The 14,114-nt window shown below is 51.8% G+C and overlaps 1 protein-coding gene across 2 annotated transcripts in view; it reads right to left on the reverse strand.

Annotated features, from left to right (window-relative positions):
- The window catches only part of MFSD4A (major facilitator superfamily domain containing 4A), a 56,295-nt gene extending 42,445 nt beyond the window's left edge, over positions 1-13,850 (reverse strand). Inside the window, exons 1-2 of one of the 2 annotated variants that reach the window (XM_038749817.1) lie at positions 13,621-13,681; positions 7,783-7,846 (exon numbers count right to left, since the gene is read on the reverse strand). Coding sequence is in view for 1 of the 2 variants with exons in the window: in XM_038749815.1 (XP_038605743.1) it covers positions 13,621-13,850 (230 nt within the window). In the remaining variant the exon portion in view is untranslated. Of the gene's footprint in view, positions 1-7,782; positions 7,847-13,620 lie in introns of both variants that reach the window. The other variant, XM_038749815.1, reaches the window with a different exon arrangement.
- Positions 13,851-14,114: the final 264 nt, after the last annotated feature.

Here is a 14,114-nt window from a genome sequence, read left to right on the forward strand (position 1 = left end):
CTTCTGCCCTGCTTCTCTCCTTCTAATCCCCATTTTACAGATGGGGAAACTGAGGCACAGAAGTTAAGGGACTTGCTCATGGTCAGGTGAGTGGCAGAGCCAAGATTAGAACCCAGATAATAATGACAATGATAATAATAATAATAACTGTGTTATTTGTTAAATGCAAACTATGTGCAAGCACTATATTAAGTGCAAGGGTAGAAACAAGATAAGCAGGTCAGAGACAGTCCCTGTCCCACAAGGAGCTCCCAATTCCTAATCTCTCCACTGGACTACATTGCTTCTGTGTTAGTGTGGCACTTTGGAACAGATTAGGAATTCTGTATCCTAGCATCAGTTCCAGTTACATTCAACAGTAGAGCATGACCTAATTAAAATAAATCCCATTTTTAAAATGCCATTCATTCAATGTCTGTTTCAAAAGCTCAACTACATAGAAGAGAAGTGATATTGAAAGGAGGTAGGCGAGTCTAATGGAGAGCACTGGGCTGCACTTGTACACATTTACTATTCTATTTATTTTGTTAATGATGTGTATCTAGCTTTATTTTTATTTATTCTGGTGACTTGACACCTGTCCACATGTTTTGTTTTGTTGTCTGTCTCCCCCTTCTAGACTGTGAGCCCGTTGTTGGGTAGGGACTGTCTCTATATGTTGCCGACTTGTACTTCCCAAGTGCTTAGTACAGTGCTCTGCACACAGTAAGCGCTCAATAAATACGATTGAATGAATGAATAATAATAATAAAAACGGTGGCATTTATTAAGCGCTTACTATGTGCAAAGCACTGTTCTAAGCACCGGGGAGGTTACAAGGTGATCAGGTTGTCCCACATGGAGCTCACAGTCTTCATCCCCATTTTACAGATGAGGTCACTGAGGCACAGAGAAGTTAAGTGACTTGCCCAAAGTCACACAGCTGACAATTGGCAGAGCTGGGATTTGAACCCATGACCTCTGACTCCAAAGCCCGTGCTCTTTTCCACTGAGCCACGCTGCTTCCCAATGAATGAATGAATGAAAGACAGGTATCCTGGGTTCAGGTCCCGATTCTGCCCTTGTTATTTGAGCAAGTAGCGTAACCACTCTGTCAGTTTTCCCCTCTGTAAAGTGGGTCGGATCATCCCTGCTCCCTTGTCCTGGGACTCCTGGGAAGGATTGGTGTGACTGGAGATGGAAAAGTCTTCTTGGATTTTTAGTTGGAGAGGGGCTGGACAATACTTTCTAAGCCCAAGGGGAGTTAGGGGAGGGAGTGGGGAGAAGCAGTGTGGCCTAGTGGATATAGCATGGGCCAAGGAGTTAGTAGGACTTGAGTTCTAGTCCTGGCTCTGACACATGTCTGCTGTGTGACCTGAGGCAAATCACTTCACTTCTCCGTGCCTCAGTTCCCTCATCTGTAAAATGGGGATTAAGACTGTGAGCCCCATGTGGGACAGGGACCGTGTCCAACCTGATTTGCTTCTATCCACCCCAGTGCTTAGTACAATGCCTGGCACAGAGTAAGCACTTAAATACCACAATTATGATGATGATGATGAGGTTCCCTCTAGAGTCAGAACCAGCTTAGTATGATTCAAGTCCCTTTGCTTCTGCTCTCCAGCTGTCCTGTCTTTCCTCCACTGCCAGATTAAATATTTTAATCACAAAACTGGTTTGGTGTTCTAGTTTGTTATTTTGTCATCTGAATGAGGGAATTCCCCAGTAGGCTGGGACAAGATGGATTCTGGGTAGGAAGACCAATCTGTCATGAAATCCTGTCAGTTCTACCTTGACAACATCTCTAGAATCCGCCCTTTCCTCTCCAAACGGCCACCCTGCTGATCCAAGCACTCATTTCCCGCCTTGACTACTGCGTTAGCCTCCTAGCTGACCTCCCTGCATCCTGTCTCTCCCCACTCCAGTCCATACTTCATTCTGCTGCCTGGATCACTTTTCAGAAAAAAAAAAAAAGCATTCAGTTCATCTCTCCCTGCTTCTCAAAAAACCTCCGATCATTGCCCATCCATCTCTGCATCAAACACAAACTTGTTGCCATCGACTTTGAGGCACTCAATCAGTTCTCTCCCTCCAACCTAACCTTGCTGGTCTCTTACTCCAACTCAGTCCACTCACTCCGCTCCTCTAACACCAACCTACTTTCTGAACCTCCATTTCAGCTATCCTACCACCAACCTTCTTACCCACGTCCTCCCGCTGGCCTCAACTCCTTACCCCTTCGTATCATACAATCCTCAACTTTCCCCACCTTCAAAACCCTCCTTAAAAAAAGAATTAAAAACCCACACCTCCTCCAAGAGGTCTTCCCAGACTAAACACTATATTTCCCCTATCCACCCTTCCCTGAGTCAACTATGAACTTGGTTGTGTGGTTCTTCAGCACTGTGATACTCATCTGAGCCCCACGATACCTTTGTAAATATTCTTACATCCGATTTCCCCTATCTATAATCTATTTTAACGTCCATCTCCCCCTGTAGATTATAAGATCCTTGTGTACAGGGAGAACATTTACCAACTCCATTGTATTGCACTTTCCCCAAGTGCTTAGTAATAATAATAATAATAATAACGGTATTTGTTAAGCGCTTACTATGCACAAAGTGCTGTTCTAAGCACTGGGGGGGATACAAGGTGATCAGGTTGTCCCACGTGAGGCTCACCGTCTTAATCCCCATTTTACAGATGAGGTAACTGAGGCACAGGGAAGTTAAGTGGCTTGCCCAAGGTCTCACAGCTGACAAGTGGTGGAGTCGGGATTTGAACCCATGACCTCTGACTCCCAAGCCTGTGCTGTTTCCACTGAGCCCTTCGCACAGTAAGCACTCAATAAATGCCATTGATTGATATTGACCAGACCAATTTGCAGCTGTTCGGCACTTTTTTTTTTTTAATAGTATTTGGTAAGCACCTACTGTGTGCCAGACATTGTACTAAGCACTGTGGTAGATACAAACTAATCAGGTTGGACACAGCCCACATCCCACACGGGGCTCGCAATCTTAATTCCCAATTTACAGATGAGTTAACTGAGGCACAGAGACGTGAAGTGACTTGTCCAAGGTCACGCAGCAGACAAGAACCCAGGTCTTTCTGACTCCCGAGCCCTATTCATTAGGCCACGCTGCCCGCTGCCCGGGATCAGCACAGGAAACCTCTATGGTCAGAATATCTTAGCTTTCCGGACCCAGTGGCGTTGGCTCCTGGAGTTTGGAAATGGTGCGTGGAGGGGAAACCAAGGACCCTGGAGTGGTGGGAGTGGAAATCAGAGCTCGCTCAGTCGAAATGCGTCACTAGATTTCCTAAAACTCCCCTTAGGTAACTTATGTTAAGCTGTACCAAGCAGCCTGAACTAGTGGATGGAGCATGTGCAGGTGAGTCAGAAGGATCTGGGTTCTAGTCCTGGCTCTGACACTTGTCTGCTGTGTGATCTTGGACAAGTCACTTCACTTCCCTGTGCCTCAGTTACCTCATCTGTAAAACGGGGATGAAGACTGGGAGCCCCACGTGGGACATGGACTGTGTCCAACCTGATTAGCTTGGATCTGAGAAGCAGCGGGGCTCAGTGGAAAGAGCACAGGCTTGGGAGTCAGAGGTCATGGGTTCAAATTCCGGCTCTGCCAATTGTCAGCTATGTGACTTTGGGCAAGTCACTTCACTTCTCTGAGCCTCAGTTACCTCATCTGTAAAATGGGGGGTGAAGACTGTGAGCCCCCCGTGGGACAACCTGATCATCTTGTAACCTCCCCAGCGCTTAGAACAGTACTTTGCACATAGTAAGCGCTTAACAAATACCATCATTATTATCATTATTATTATTATTATCTACTCTAGTGTTTAGTACAGTGCCTGGCAAATAGTAAATGATTAACCATGAAAAAAAGGTGCATCTACTACCCTTGGGCCCGGAGAGGGGCATCTGGGCTTTCCTGGACCATTCTTAAAGAGCTAGAGAAAGCAAGTTCAGACTAAGGGCAGGAAAGGACTTTGGGAGCAGGAACTCCTGACCTATCGCCCAGAAGCCTGGGCCAATCTCTAGACTGTAAGCTCCCTGTAGGCAGGGAACACGTCTTCAAACTCAGTTGTATTGTACTCTCCCAAGCACTTGGTACAGTGCTCTGTACACAGTAAGCACTCAAATATCACTGACTGATTTCACCCTATGGAGTATCCAATTCCCCTCTCATGTAGGAGAAATGGACAATGTTTAAACTGGTTGTCTTCTCTTCATCATCATCCGTGGTGTTTATTGAGCGCTTACTATTTTCAAAGCACTGTACTAAGCACTTGGGAGAATATAAAAAACAGAGTTGGCAGGTATGTTCCCTACCCACAAGGAGTCTACTGCCTCCCTCTGCAGAACTTCAGGAATAGGATGCCTCAACAGCATTTAGAATAGCCCCACCTGGAAGGACTCCAACAGGACATTTCATAATAATAATAATTGTGGTATTTGTTAAGCGCTTACTATGTGCCAGGCACGGTACTAAGCGCTGGAGTGTCCATCCCCCTGCCTCCAGGCAGGATGGCAACGCATTCCTCCAAGCGGCTGAGAACCTTTCCTGGGTTTACAGAGGAGAGATGTCCTAAGCAGCCCAGCCCAGAGGCTACCACCTAACGGACCGGAACGTCTTCCTTGAACGTCTTCCTTGCAATGTCCGCCAGCCATGAACCTGCTCCGCTCTTAGGTGAATTAGAAACAAGGACACTGGACTGGTTCCTCCAGAAGCTGCCCCAGCCCCCTGGACCCTGTAGGGAAGAAGGCAGCCCAAAGCTGGGGGCAGCCCGGACCCTGAGGAGTCCCTAAGGACTACCTTCCCCACCCCCTCAAGCCCCCCAGAGCCTAGTCGGCTTGCCTGTGTCCGTTCTCTCCCACCCACCCGCCCATTCCCACCGGATGAGACAAGCAGACTCCAGCTGGCAGAGGCTGAGGCCTTCGGTGCCAAAGTCCTTTTGGCAGGAAGGAAATGGAGACCAGACAGTGAGGGAGCCGGCCGAGCCAAGTGTGGGAATCAGTAACAGAGCAGGAGGCTCCTGTGGGAGCGGGCTCCTCCTCCGCTCCCAGCCTCCGGCTCGCTTCTCATCTCCCACCGGCAGCACCATTCCCAACCGGGCCACGGGGCGTGGAGGGGTGGAGGCGGAAGGTTGGGGGCACTGGGGCCTTCCCATTCCCCCATGAGGATGATTCTGGCTGAATTCCAGAGCCTGTGCTGACTTGGGAGAAGTTGCAGGATTCCACTGATGGGATTCTCGCTTCTCCCCTGAGCCACGGCCTCTCTTGGGTGGGTGGCAAGATGAAGAGAGATAGGCAGAGATTCAGAAGGGGCTAAGAAGAGCCCAGGAAGAGGGCAGCTGGAAGTGGAGGGCCAGACCCTCGGCCTCGGGGGGCAAGGGTGGGGGAAGAAATATGGGGAACCTGGACCGAGAGGCCAGCCTGGGTCCCGGGAATCGAGACATGCTGGATCTGGAAATGTCTTCTCCTGACTACCATTCACCACCCAGTCTACCCAGGGAAAGCAGTGTGCACTAGTGGATAGAGCACAGGCCTAGGAGTCATAGGACCTGAGTTCTAGTCCCAACTCTGGCTCTTGTCTGCTGTGTGACCTTGGGCAAGTCACTTCACTTCTCTGTGCCTCAGTTACCTCATTTGTAAAATGGGGATTAAGACTGTGAGCCCCATGTGGGACAGAGGCTGTATTCAACCTGATTAACTTGTAATCTACCCAGCATTTAGCACAGTGCCTGTGTTCAACCTGATTAATTTGTAATCTACGCAACATTTAGCACAGTGTCTGACTCATAATAAGCCCTTAAGAAATACCATAAAAAAAGAAAGGGTGGCGTTAAATGTTGCCCACTTTGACCCTTGAGAAGCAGGGAGCTGCAGGGGCCCAGAATCTCCAGATCGGGTCAGCTGGACTAGATGAGGGGGAAGATGACAGGTCTGCCCCCGGGGAGTCATACCAGGGATCCCAGCTCTGAGGAGAGGGGGCAGAGAAGAACTATCTGCTTTGTACATCTGCTGGGTGACTTCTGATAAGTCACCCAACCTCTCTGTGCTTTAGATCCAATCAATCAATCAATTGTATTTATTGAGCGCTTACTGTGTGCAGAGCACTGTACTAAGCGCTTGGGAAGTACAAGTTGGCAACATATAGAGACAGCCCCTACCCAACAGTGGGCTCACAGTCTAAAAGGGGGAGACAGAGAACAAAACCAAACATACTAACAAAATAAAATAGAATAGATATGTACAAGTAAAATAGAGTAATAAATATGTACAAACATATATACATATATACAGGTGCTGTGGGGAAGGGAAGGAGGTAAGATGGGGGGATGGAGAGGGGGACGAGGGGGAGAGGAAGGAAGGGGCTCAGTCTGGGAAGGCCTCCTGGAGGAGGTGAGCTCTCAGTAGGGCCTTGAAGGGAGGAAGAGAGCTAGCTTGGCGGATGGGCAGAGGGAGGGCATTCCAGGCCCGGGGAGACAGGGAGAGGGAGCCCCTCCTACCTAATCCAAGGTAAATGGGGCTCCAGATGGGCTGGGACAATTGCACCAAGAGGGTGGCCTATGGGGTCGGGGGTCGGGGGTCGGGGGGTCGGGGGTCGGGGGGGGGGGGGGACGGACAACAGAGGGCAAGTTGGGTTGAATGCAGGAGGTCCCGGAAGACTCATGCACTCCACCAGGCTGTTGGACTAACCCAAGCAGCCAGCCGAACCACCCGATCAGACTTCATCTTCCTCCTCCCCCTGCCGTGGCCTGGCCCTAACGTGGGGGCCCACATCCTGTCCACGATATGACCCAGATGCCCTTGGTTTTCTCCCATTCTGGCCTATTATCTCCTGAGCAAGTGGTTGAGTCAGGTCCAAGGAAAGCCGGAAGGTCTACGTTGGCATCCTCAAGCCCCTGTCAGCCTGGGCCTGGGGAGGGGCCAAGATCACCATCCGTCCTGAGTGGTGGGGTGGGGGGGGGTGCCAAGAATAGATGCCAGTCCGACTCCCAGCAGGCAGACCATGCCCCGTCACTCCCAATTAACCCCAGGGAATGCTAGCCTACCCAACAGCTTGATCAATCATATTTATTGAGTGTTTATTATGTGCAGAGCACTGTACTAAGTGCTTGGGAGAGTACAACATAGCACGTTCCCTGCCCACAATGAGCTTACAGGGGAGCTGAGGGCCAAGGCAGGTGCACTGGGGGTAGAGGGGCCCTAAGGGGGTGAGAAGCTATGGGCAAGGAACAGCAGTGTGGCTTAGGGGACAGAGCACAGGCATGAGAGTCGGAAGGACCGGAGTTCTAATTCTGACTCTGCCAATTGTCTGCTGTGTGTGATCTTGGGCAAGTCACTTAACTTCTTTGTGCCTCAGTTACCTCATATGTAGCATGAGGGTTAAGACCACGAGCCCTTTGTGGGACAGGGATTGTGTCCAACCTTCCCGCTTCTACGCTGTGAGCAGGGATTGTCTCTCTTTGTTGCTGAATTGTACTTTTTAAGAGCTTAGTACAGTGCTCTACACACAGTAAGCACTCAATATGACTGAACGAATGAATGTTTAACTTATATCTACCCTAGTGCTTAGTACAGTGCCTGGCACATAGTAAGCATTTAACAAATATCATAAAAACAAAACAAAAACAGCAAACAGGGCTCAGAACAGATGCTTTGAGTCTGGAGAAATACCCAGTGCTGTAGGGAGGCTGCCAGAGGTAGGAGGAAGAAGGAGGGTCCGGGTGGGTTGGGATTTTACAAACTGGGCCCAGGGGATAGGGTGGGGATCTTACCTGTTAGGTGGGAGGGTGGATGTGAGGAGACAGGTGGCAGCGAAGTGTCATCTAACCCAGAGAGCTAGAAGCAAGGTCACGGAGAGGGCAAAAGGAGAGGAAGAAACAGAAACTGGAAAGAATCCTACAGGCTCTGCTGGACCATGGGGCAGCTGCCGGCCAGCAACAACAGAACAAAGATAACACAGAACTCTCAGGGCTGACATCCTGATCCTGGGAGTGATAAGTTTGCTCACAAGGTCCTGGAATGAAAAAAACAAAAACAAACCTACTTCCAAAATAACCTTCCTGGGTCTGAGAAAACCTAGAACCTGGAAGGTCAGGACCGGAAGGACTGAGACAGTGAACTTCACCAAGCAGACTGCCACGGGCTCTCAGGCATCAAGCCCACAACCACTCTGTCACAGACCTGACGGCTGGGAAGTCACTCACTATGCTCCACCTCAACCATTTCTACTGCACTTTCACCTGCCCCCATCTCTGGCCGGGCTTAAATGGAAGTGGAGATCAGCTGTGACCTCTTGAACTCAAAAGAAGTGGGCACCTGCTTTGGGGCTGAGGGGAAAGGCTAACAGCCTGGTTCATGAGGAGCCAAGAAGCCCTCATTTGAACTTTAACCCCGCTCTACCTGGAAGGAACCCAAATTTAGAGTCAAAGATTGGTGTGGGGAGAGGGAGGTAGGTGACGTGCATAAAGACCTAACCTCCTAGCCTTCCCCGTTACAACTCACAGAGCAAAGAATGTGTCTTCCACCAGGGCTAACCTGTATCCCTGGTGGGTAGGATGAACCCTGAGGAGGCAGGGGAGACCCAGTAGTTACCAGGACCAAGGTCTGAGGCAGGTTGTGAGGATCCGGAGTGGGGGGGTGGGGGGACAGCCAGAGCCAAGAATGGAGGAGAATGCCAGGGGGCAGAAACCCAGATGACTTCAGGTCAGGAACTTCAGAAAGAACAGAAGAGGCTTTCAAGAACACACACGTATGTGTGCTCAAGCAGGCGTGGGCAAACGAGCCACCTCGGCCGGGCACCGATCCAGAGACAAGTCAACTCCGGCTACAAGTCAGTCTACACTTCATTTTCACCGAAGTGTGGTGTTAATTACGTGTCTGTGGCTTCAGAGCTTCTTTTGGGGACGGGGATAGGGAGTGCTTATCTTCTAATAGCAGGGCACAGATGCCCTGATACACACATGCACATGTGACTACACGGACTGCAAAGGTTTTCTTACACCCCTCTGACGTCCCTTCAGCTCCTTGCCGGAGATGGGAGAGCAAATGGCCCAGGGCATTTTTCCAAGGACAAAGCTGTGAGGATCCAGTGGCCCCCTTGGGAGCCCCTCCTTCAAAGAAGCAGTGGACAGGAAGGTGGAAAGGGAGGAAGCACTGTAGTCTAATGAATGGAGCTGACCTAACCTGTCCCTAAGTGCTCTGCACACAGTAAGCGCTCAGTAAATATGACTGAATGAACCTAAACCTGTCTCTACCTTGTCTCTAACCCATGTTTAACCTGCCTCCAACGTGCCTGTAACTGTCTCTAACCCTGAAACTCTGGATGCTTGTGAGCAAGTCACCTAATTTCTCTGGGGCTTACTTGCTCCATCTGCCCCTCCGTACCTCTCTGGAAGGACAAATGAGGTCACAGAGAGAAAGGTGCCATCCCAGAGATGGTACATGCCACCCAAATGAGGGTTCAGATAAGCTACCTCACCTGTGGCTCCCTCCCTAAGATGAAGAAATGTCAACATACCTATGAAGTAGTTGGGAGACTCAGGATCCAGAGTTCCACTGAAAGAATAGTACTTTCTGTCCAGTAAGGACAGGGTTAGCTGGTGTCCCCATATTACCTGGGTCCTAGTTAGAGTGGTTTCCCCACCAGCATAGGTCAAGATGCCATTCTAGGTGGTCCAGATTTTCCCAGGGTGTTTAGACTTAGGTCAGAAGAGGGGCACCTGGGTAGGAGAGGAAATTCCCAGCAGCTTCTGTGAACAGCAACCCTGGGGGAGGTTGACTGATCAGCTTGACTGATCTAGTCCCTGACCTAACCTTGGATTTATTAATAATAATAATAATTATAATAGTATTTGTTAGGCACTATATGCCAGGCACTGAACTAAACATTGGGGTGCTTACAAGCAAATTGGGTTAGACACAGTCCCTGTCCTGCACAGGGCTCACAATCTTAATCCCCATTTTACAGTTGAGGTAACTGAGGCACAGAGAAGTGAACTGATATTCCCAAGGCCACACAGCAGACAAGTGAGAGAATCAGGATGAGAACCCATGACCTTTTGATTCTCAAGCTCACACTACGCCATGCGTCTCAGTGTGTGTGGAGTTGGTTGGGGGAAGGGGGAGAGAGGAAAGGAAACAGAAAAAGAAGAGAGGGGGAGCATGCAGGCGCTTTTTTAAAAATGGTATTTGTTAAGTGCTCACTATGTAACCGGCACTGTACTAAGAGCGGCTGATGCTTTCACCTTTACCTGGCATGACACCACCTAGGTTCTAGTGGGGAGAGAGGGATAGTGGGAGAAGGGGCATGGCCCAATTTAGGACCCAATTTTTAGACTGTGAGCCCACTGTTGGGTAGGGACCGTCTCTATAAGTTGCCAACTTGTACTTCCCAAGCGCTTAGTACAGTGCTCTGCACACAGTAAGCGCTCAATAAATACGATTGATGATGACGACGATGACCCTCCCTTGGCCCCCACTTTCCTTCAAATGGGTGAACTGTAGTTTTAACCATATTCCCTGGGAGGTTGGGGGGCAGGGGTGAAGTGGGGGGATGGGAGCCCATGTTCACTTGGTGAGTTAGGGAAAATACATAAACCAGGAGTCACCTTGGGAGTTGCCTAAGCTTCAGTTTGGAGAGGGAAGTTTCTGGAGGGAGTTTCAGTAGGAGGAGGAGAGAGGAGAGGGAGGAGGGAGAGGATGAGGGGACAGGAGGCAGAGAGGGGGACGGCAGCATCGCCTATGCACTTGGAACTGTACCCTTTAAACACTTGATATTCACCCCTCAGCACTTGGGAACAGATGTATTTATAGTAACGTCTCTCTCCCCCTCTAGACTGCAAGCTCATTATGGGCAGGGAAAGTGTTCCCAATGTACTTATTTATATTAACATTCATTCATTCAATCAATCAATCATATTTATTGAGCGTTTACTGTGTGCAGAGCACTGTACTAAGCACTTGGGAAGTACAAGCTGGCAACATATAGAGACGGTCCCTACCTAACAGTGGGCTCACAGTCTAGAAGAGGGAGACAGACAACAAAACAAAACATATTAACAAAATAAAATAAATAAATAGAATACATACAAGTAAAATAAAGAGTAATAAATACGTACAAACATATATACAGGTGCTGTGGGGAAGGGAAGGAGGTAAGGCGGGGGTATGGAGGGGGGAGGAGGGGGAATTGAAGCACAGAGAAGTTCATTCATTCATTCAATCGTATTTATTGAGCGCTTACTGTGTGCAGAGCACTGGACTAAGTGCTTGAAAAGTCCAAGTTGGCAACACATAGAGACGGTCCCTATCCTACCCAACATCTCTCTCCCCCTCTAGACTGTAAGCTCATTATGGGCAGGGAAATTGTCTCCCAACTCTGTTACACTGAATGTTAGTACAGTGCTCTGCACACAGTAAGTGCTCAATATATACCACTGATTGATTGATGGTATAGAGGAGCAGCGTGGCTCAATGGAAAGAGTACGGGTTTTGGAGTCAGAGGTCATGGGTTCTAATCCCGGCTCCACCAATTGTCAGCTGTGTGACTTTGGGCAAGTCACTTAACTTCTCTGTGCCTCAGTTACCTCATCTGCCTCAGTTACCTCATCTGTAAAATGGGGATTAAGACTGTGAGCCTCCCATGGGACAACCTGATCACCTTGTAACCTCCCCAGTGCTTAGAACAGTGCTTTGCACACAGTAAGCGCTTAATAAATGCCATTATTATTATTATTATGGATTGAGGGGGGAGAGGACAGGGAGAGAGGGAAAGGGAGCAATAATAATAACTGTTGTATTTAAGTGCTTACTATGTGCCAGACACCATACTAAGCGCTGGGGCAGACACCAGCAAATCAGATTGGACACAGTCCCTGTCCCACATGGGGCTCACAGTCTCAATCTCTGTTGTGCGAATGAAGTAATTGAGGCACAGAGAAGTAAAGTGACGCCCAAGGTCACCTAGCAGACAAGTGGTGGGGCTGGGATTAGAACCTTCTTACTCCCAGGCCCTTGCGCTACCCAATATGCCATGTGAGCTGTCCCACCCCCTTCAGTTACAGTATCTGAGGGGCAACTGATGGGCAAAGATGTCAGGTATCGGGACTGTAGGGGCAAGCTGTGCTCCCCCACCCAACCCCACACCAGCAGGGCAGGGGAGGTGAATGGGGAGAAGAGACAGAGCAAAGGGAGAGGGGCCTGGAAAGGTGATCAGAAGGGAGAAGGATCTGGAAGATAATGCAGGGGGGCAGATGGGGGCCCGAGGGGGTCAGAGGGCAAGGTGGCAAAGGGGGAGAAGGAGACAGAGGAACAGGTGGGGTCAGAAGAGGGGGGTGGCAAGGAGACAGAGGTGGGGGGGCTAGGAGATGGAGGGGGTGGGGAGGGGTAGGGGGATGGAGGGAGAAGTGGTGGGACAGAGGGGGAGGCAGGGGAACACAGAGGGAGCCAGGGGGACACAGAGGCAGCCAGGGTGACACAGGGGGAGGAGGAGGCAGGGGGATACAGAGGGGAAGCAGGGGCACACGGGGAGGAGGAGGAAGGGGACACAGGGAGGGAGGAGGCAGGGGGACACGGGGGATGCAGGGGGACACAGGGGGAGGCAGGGGGACACAGGGGGAGGCAGGGGGACACAGGGGGAGGCAGGGGGACACGGGGGGGGGAGGCAGAAGGACACAGGGGGAGCCAGGGGGACACAGAGGCAGCCAGGGTGACACAGGGGGGAGGAGGAGGCAGGGGGATACAGAGGGGAAGCAGGGGCACACAGGGAGGAGGAGGAAGGGGACACAGGGAGGGAGGAGGCAGGGGGACACAGAGGGAGGCAGAGAGGGGGACGCAGGGGGACACAGGGGAAGGCAGGGGGACACAGGGGGAGCCAGGAAGAAAGAGGGGGAGCCAGGGTGACACAGGGTGGGAGGCAGAAGGACACAGGGGGAGGCAGGGGGACACAGAGGCAGCCAGGGGGACACAGGGGGAGGAGGAGGAAGGGGGATACAGAGGGGAAGCAGGGGCACACGGGGAGGAGGAGGAAGGGGACACAGGGAGGGAGGAGGCAGGGGGACACAGGGGGAGGCAGAGAGGGGGATGCAGGGGGACACAGGGGAAGGCAGGGGGACACAGGGGGAGCCAGGGGGACACAGGGGGGGAGGCAGAAGGACACAGGGAGAGCCAGGGGGACACAGAGGCATCCAGGGGGACACAGGGGGAGGAGGAGGCAGGGGGATACAGAGAGGAAGCAGGGGCACACGGGGAGGAGGAGGAAGGGGACACAGGGAGGGAGGAGGCGGGGGGCACAGGCGGAGGAAGAGGCAGGGGGACACAGCGGGAGGAAGAGGCAGGGAGACCTAGGGAAGGAAGGAAGAGGCAGGGGACCGAAGGGGAGGCCGGGGGGCACAGGGAAGAAGGAGGCAGGGGGGTGGAGGGAAGGAGGGAGGGGATACAGAGCGAAGAAGAGGCAGGGGGCCCCAGAGAAGAAGGAGGCAGGGGGATGGAGGGAAGGAGGGAAGAGACAGGGAGGGAGGAGGCAGGGGGATACAGGGGGAAGAAGAGGCAGGGGGCCACGGGGAGGGAGGAGGTGGACAGAGGGAGGGATGGAGGGCAGAGGGGAGACTCACGTCCTCTTGAAGACCCCCCCCAAGGTGCTGCCCAGCAGGAGGCAGAACTGCTGGGCGAAGAAGACCCAGGTGAGCTGAGGCAGGGAGCTGTGGGTCTGGCAGCGCAGGTCGAAGAGGGTGGGCCCCAGGAAGGCCACGCACAGCCCGAAGCTGAAGAACACGCTCCAGTAGGTCAGGGTGGGCTGCAAGTGGCGCACCAACAGCGACCGGGCGCCGCCGCCCCAACCCATGGAGCCTCCTCCCGCCGGCTGCCCGGCCCGACCTCTCCCGGGCTACCGCTGGCCACTGGGCAAGCCCGGGAAGGGAAGGGAAGAAGGGCAGGGCAGGGCAGGGCACGGGGCGGGAGGCCGCTCTTTCTCCGCCTCCCACCCCGCCCCCTGGGAACCAAGTGGCCCGCCTTATCCCGACTTGGGACAATCAATCAATCAATCAATCAATCAATCAATCAATAGTATTTATTGAGCGCTTACTCTGTGCAGAACACTGGACTAAGC

The sequence above is a fragment of the Tachyglossus aculeatus genome, chromosome 7, assembly GCF_015852505.1.
Source record: "Tachyglossus aculeatus isolate mTacAcu1 chromosome 7, mTacAcu1.pri, whole genome shotgun sequence".
Taxonomy (NCBI): Eukaryota; Metazoa; Chordata; class Mammalia; order Monotremata; family Tachyglossidae; genus Tachyglossus; species Tachyglossus aculeatus.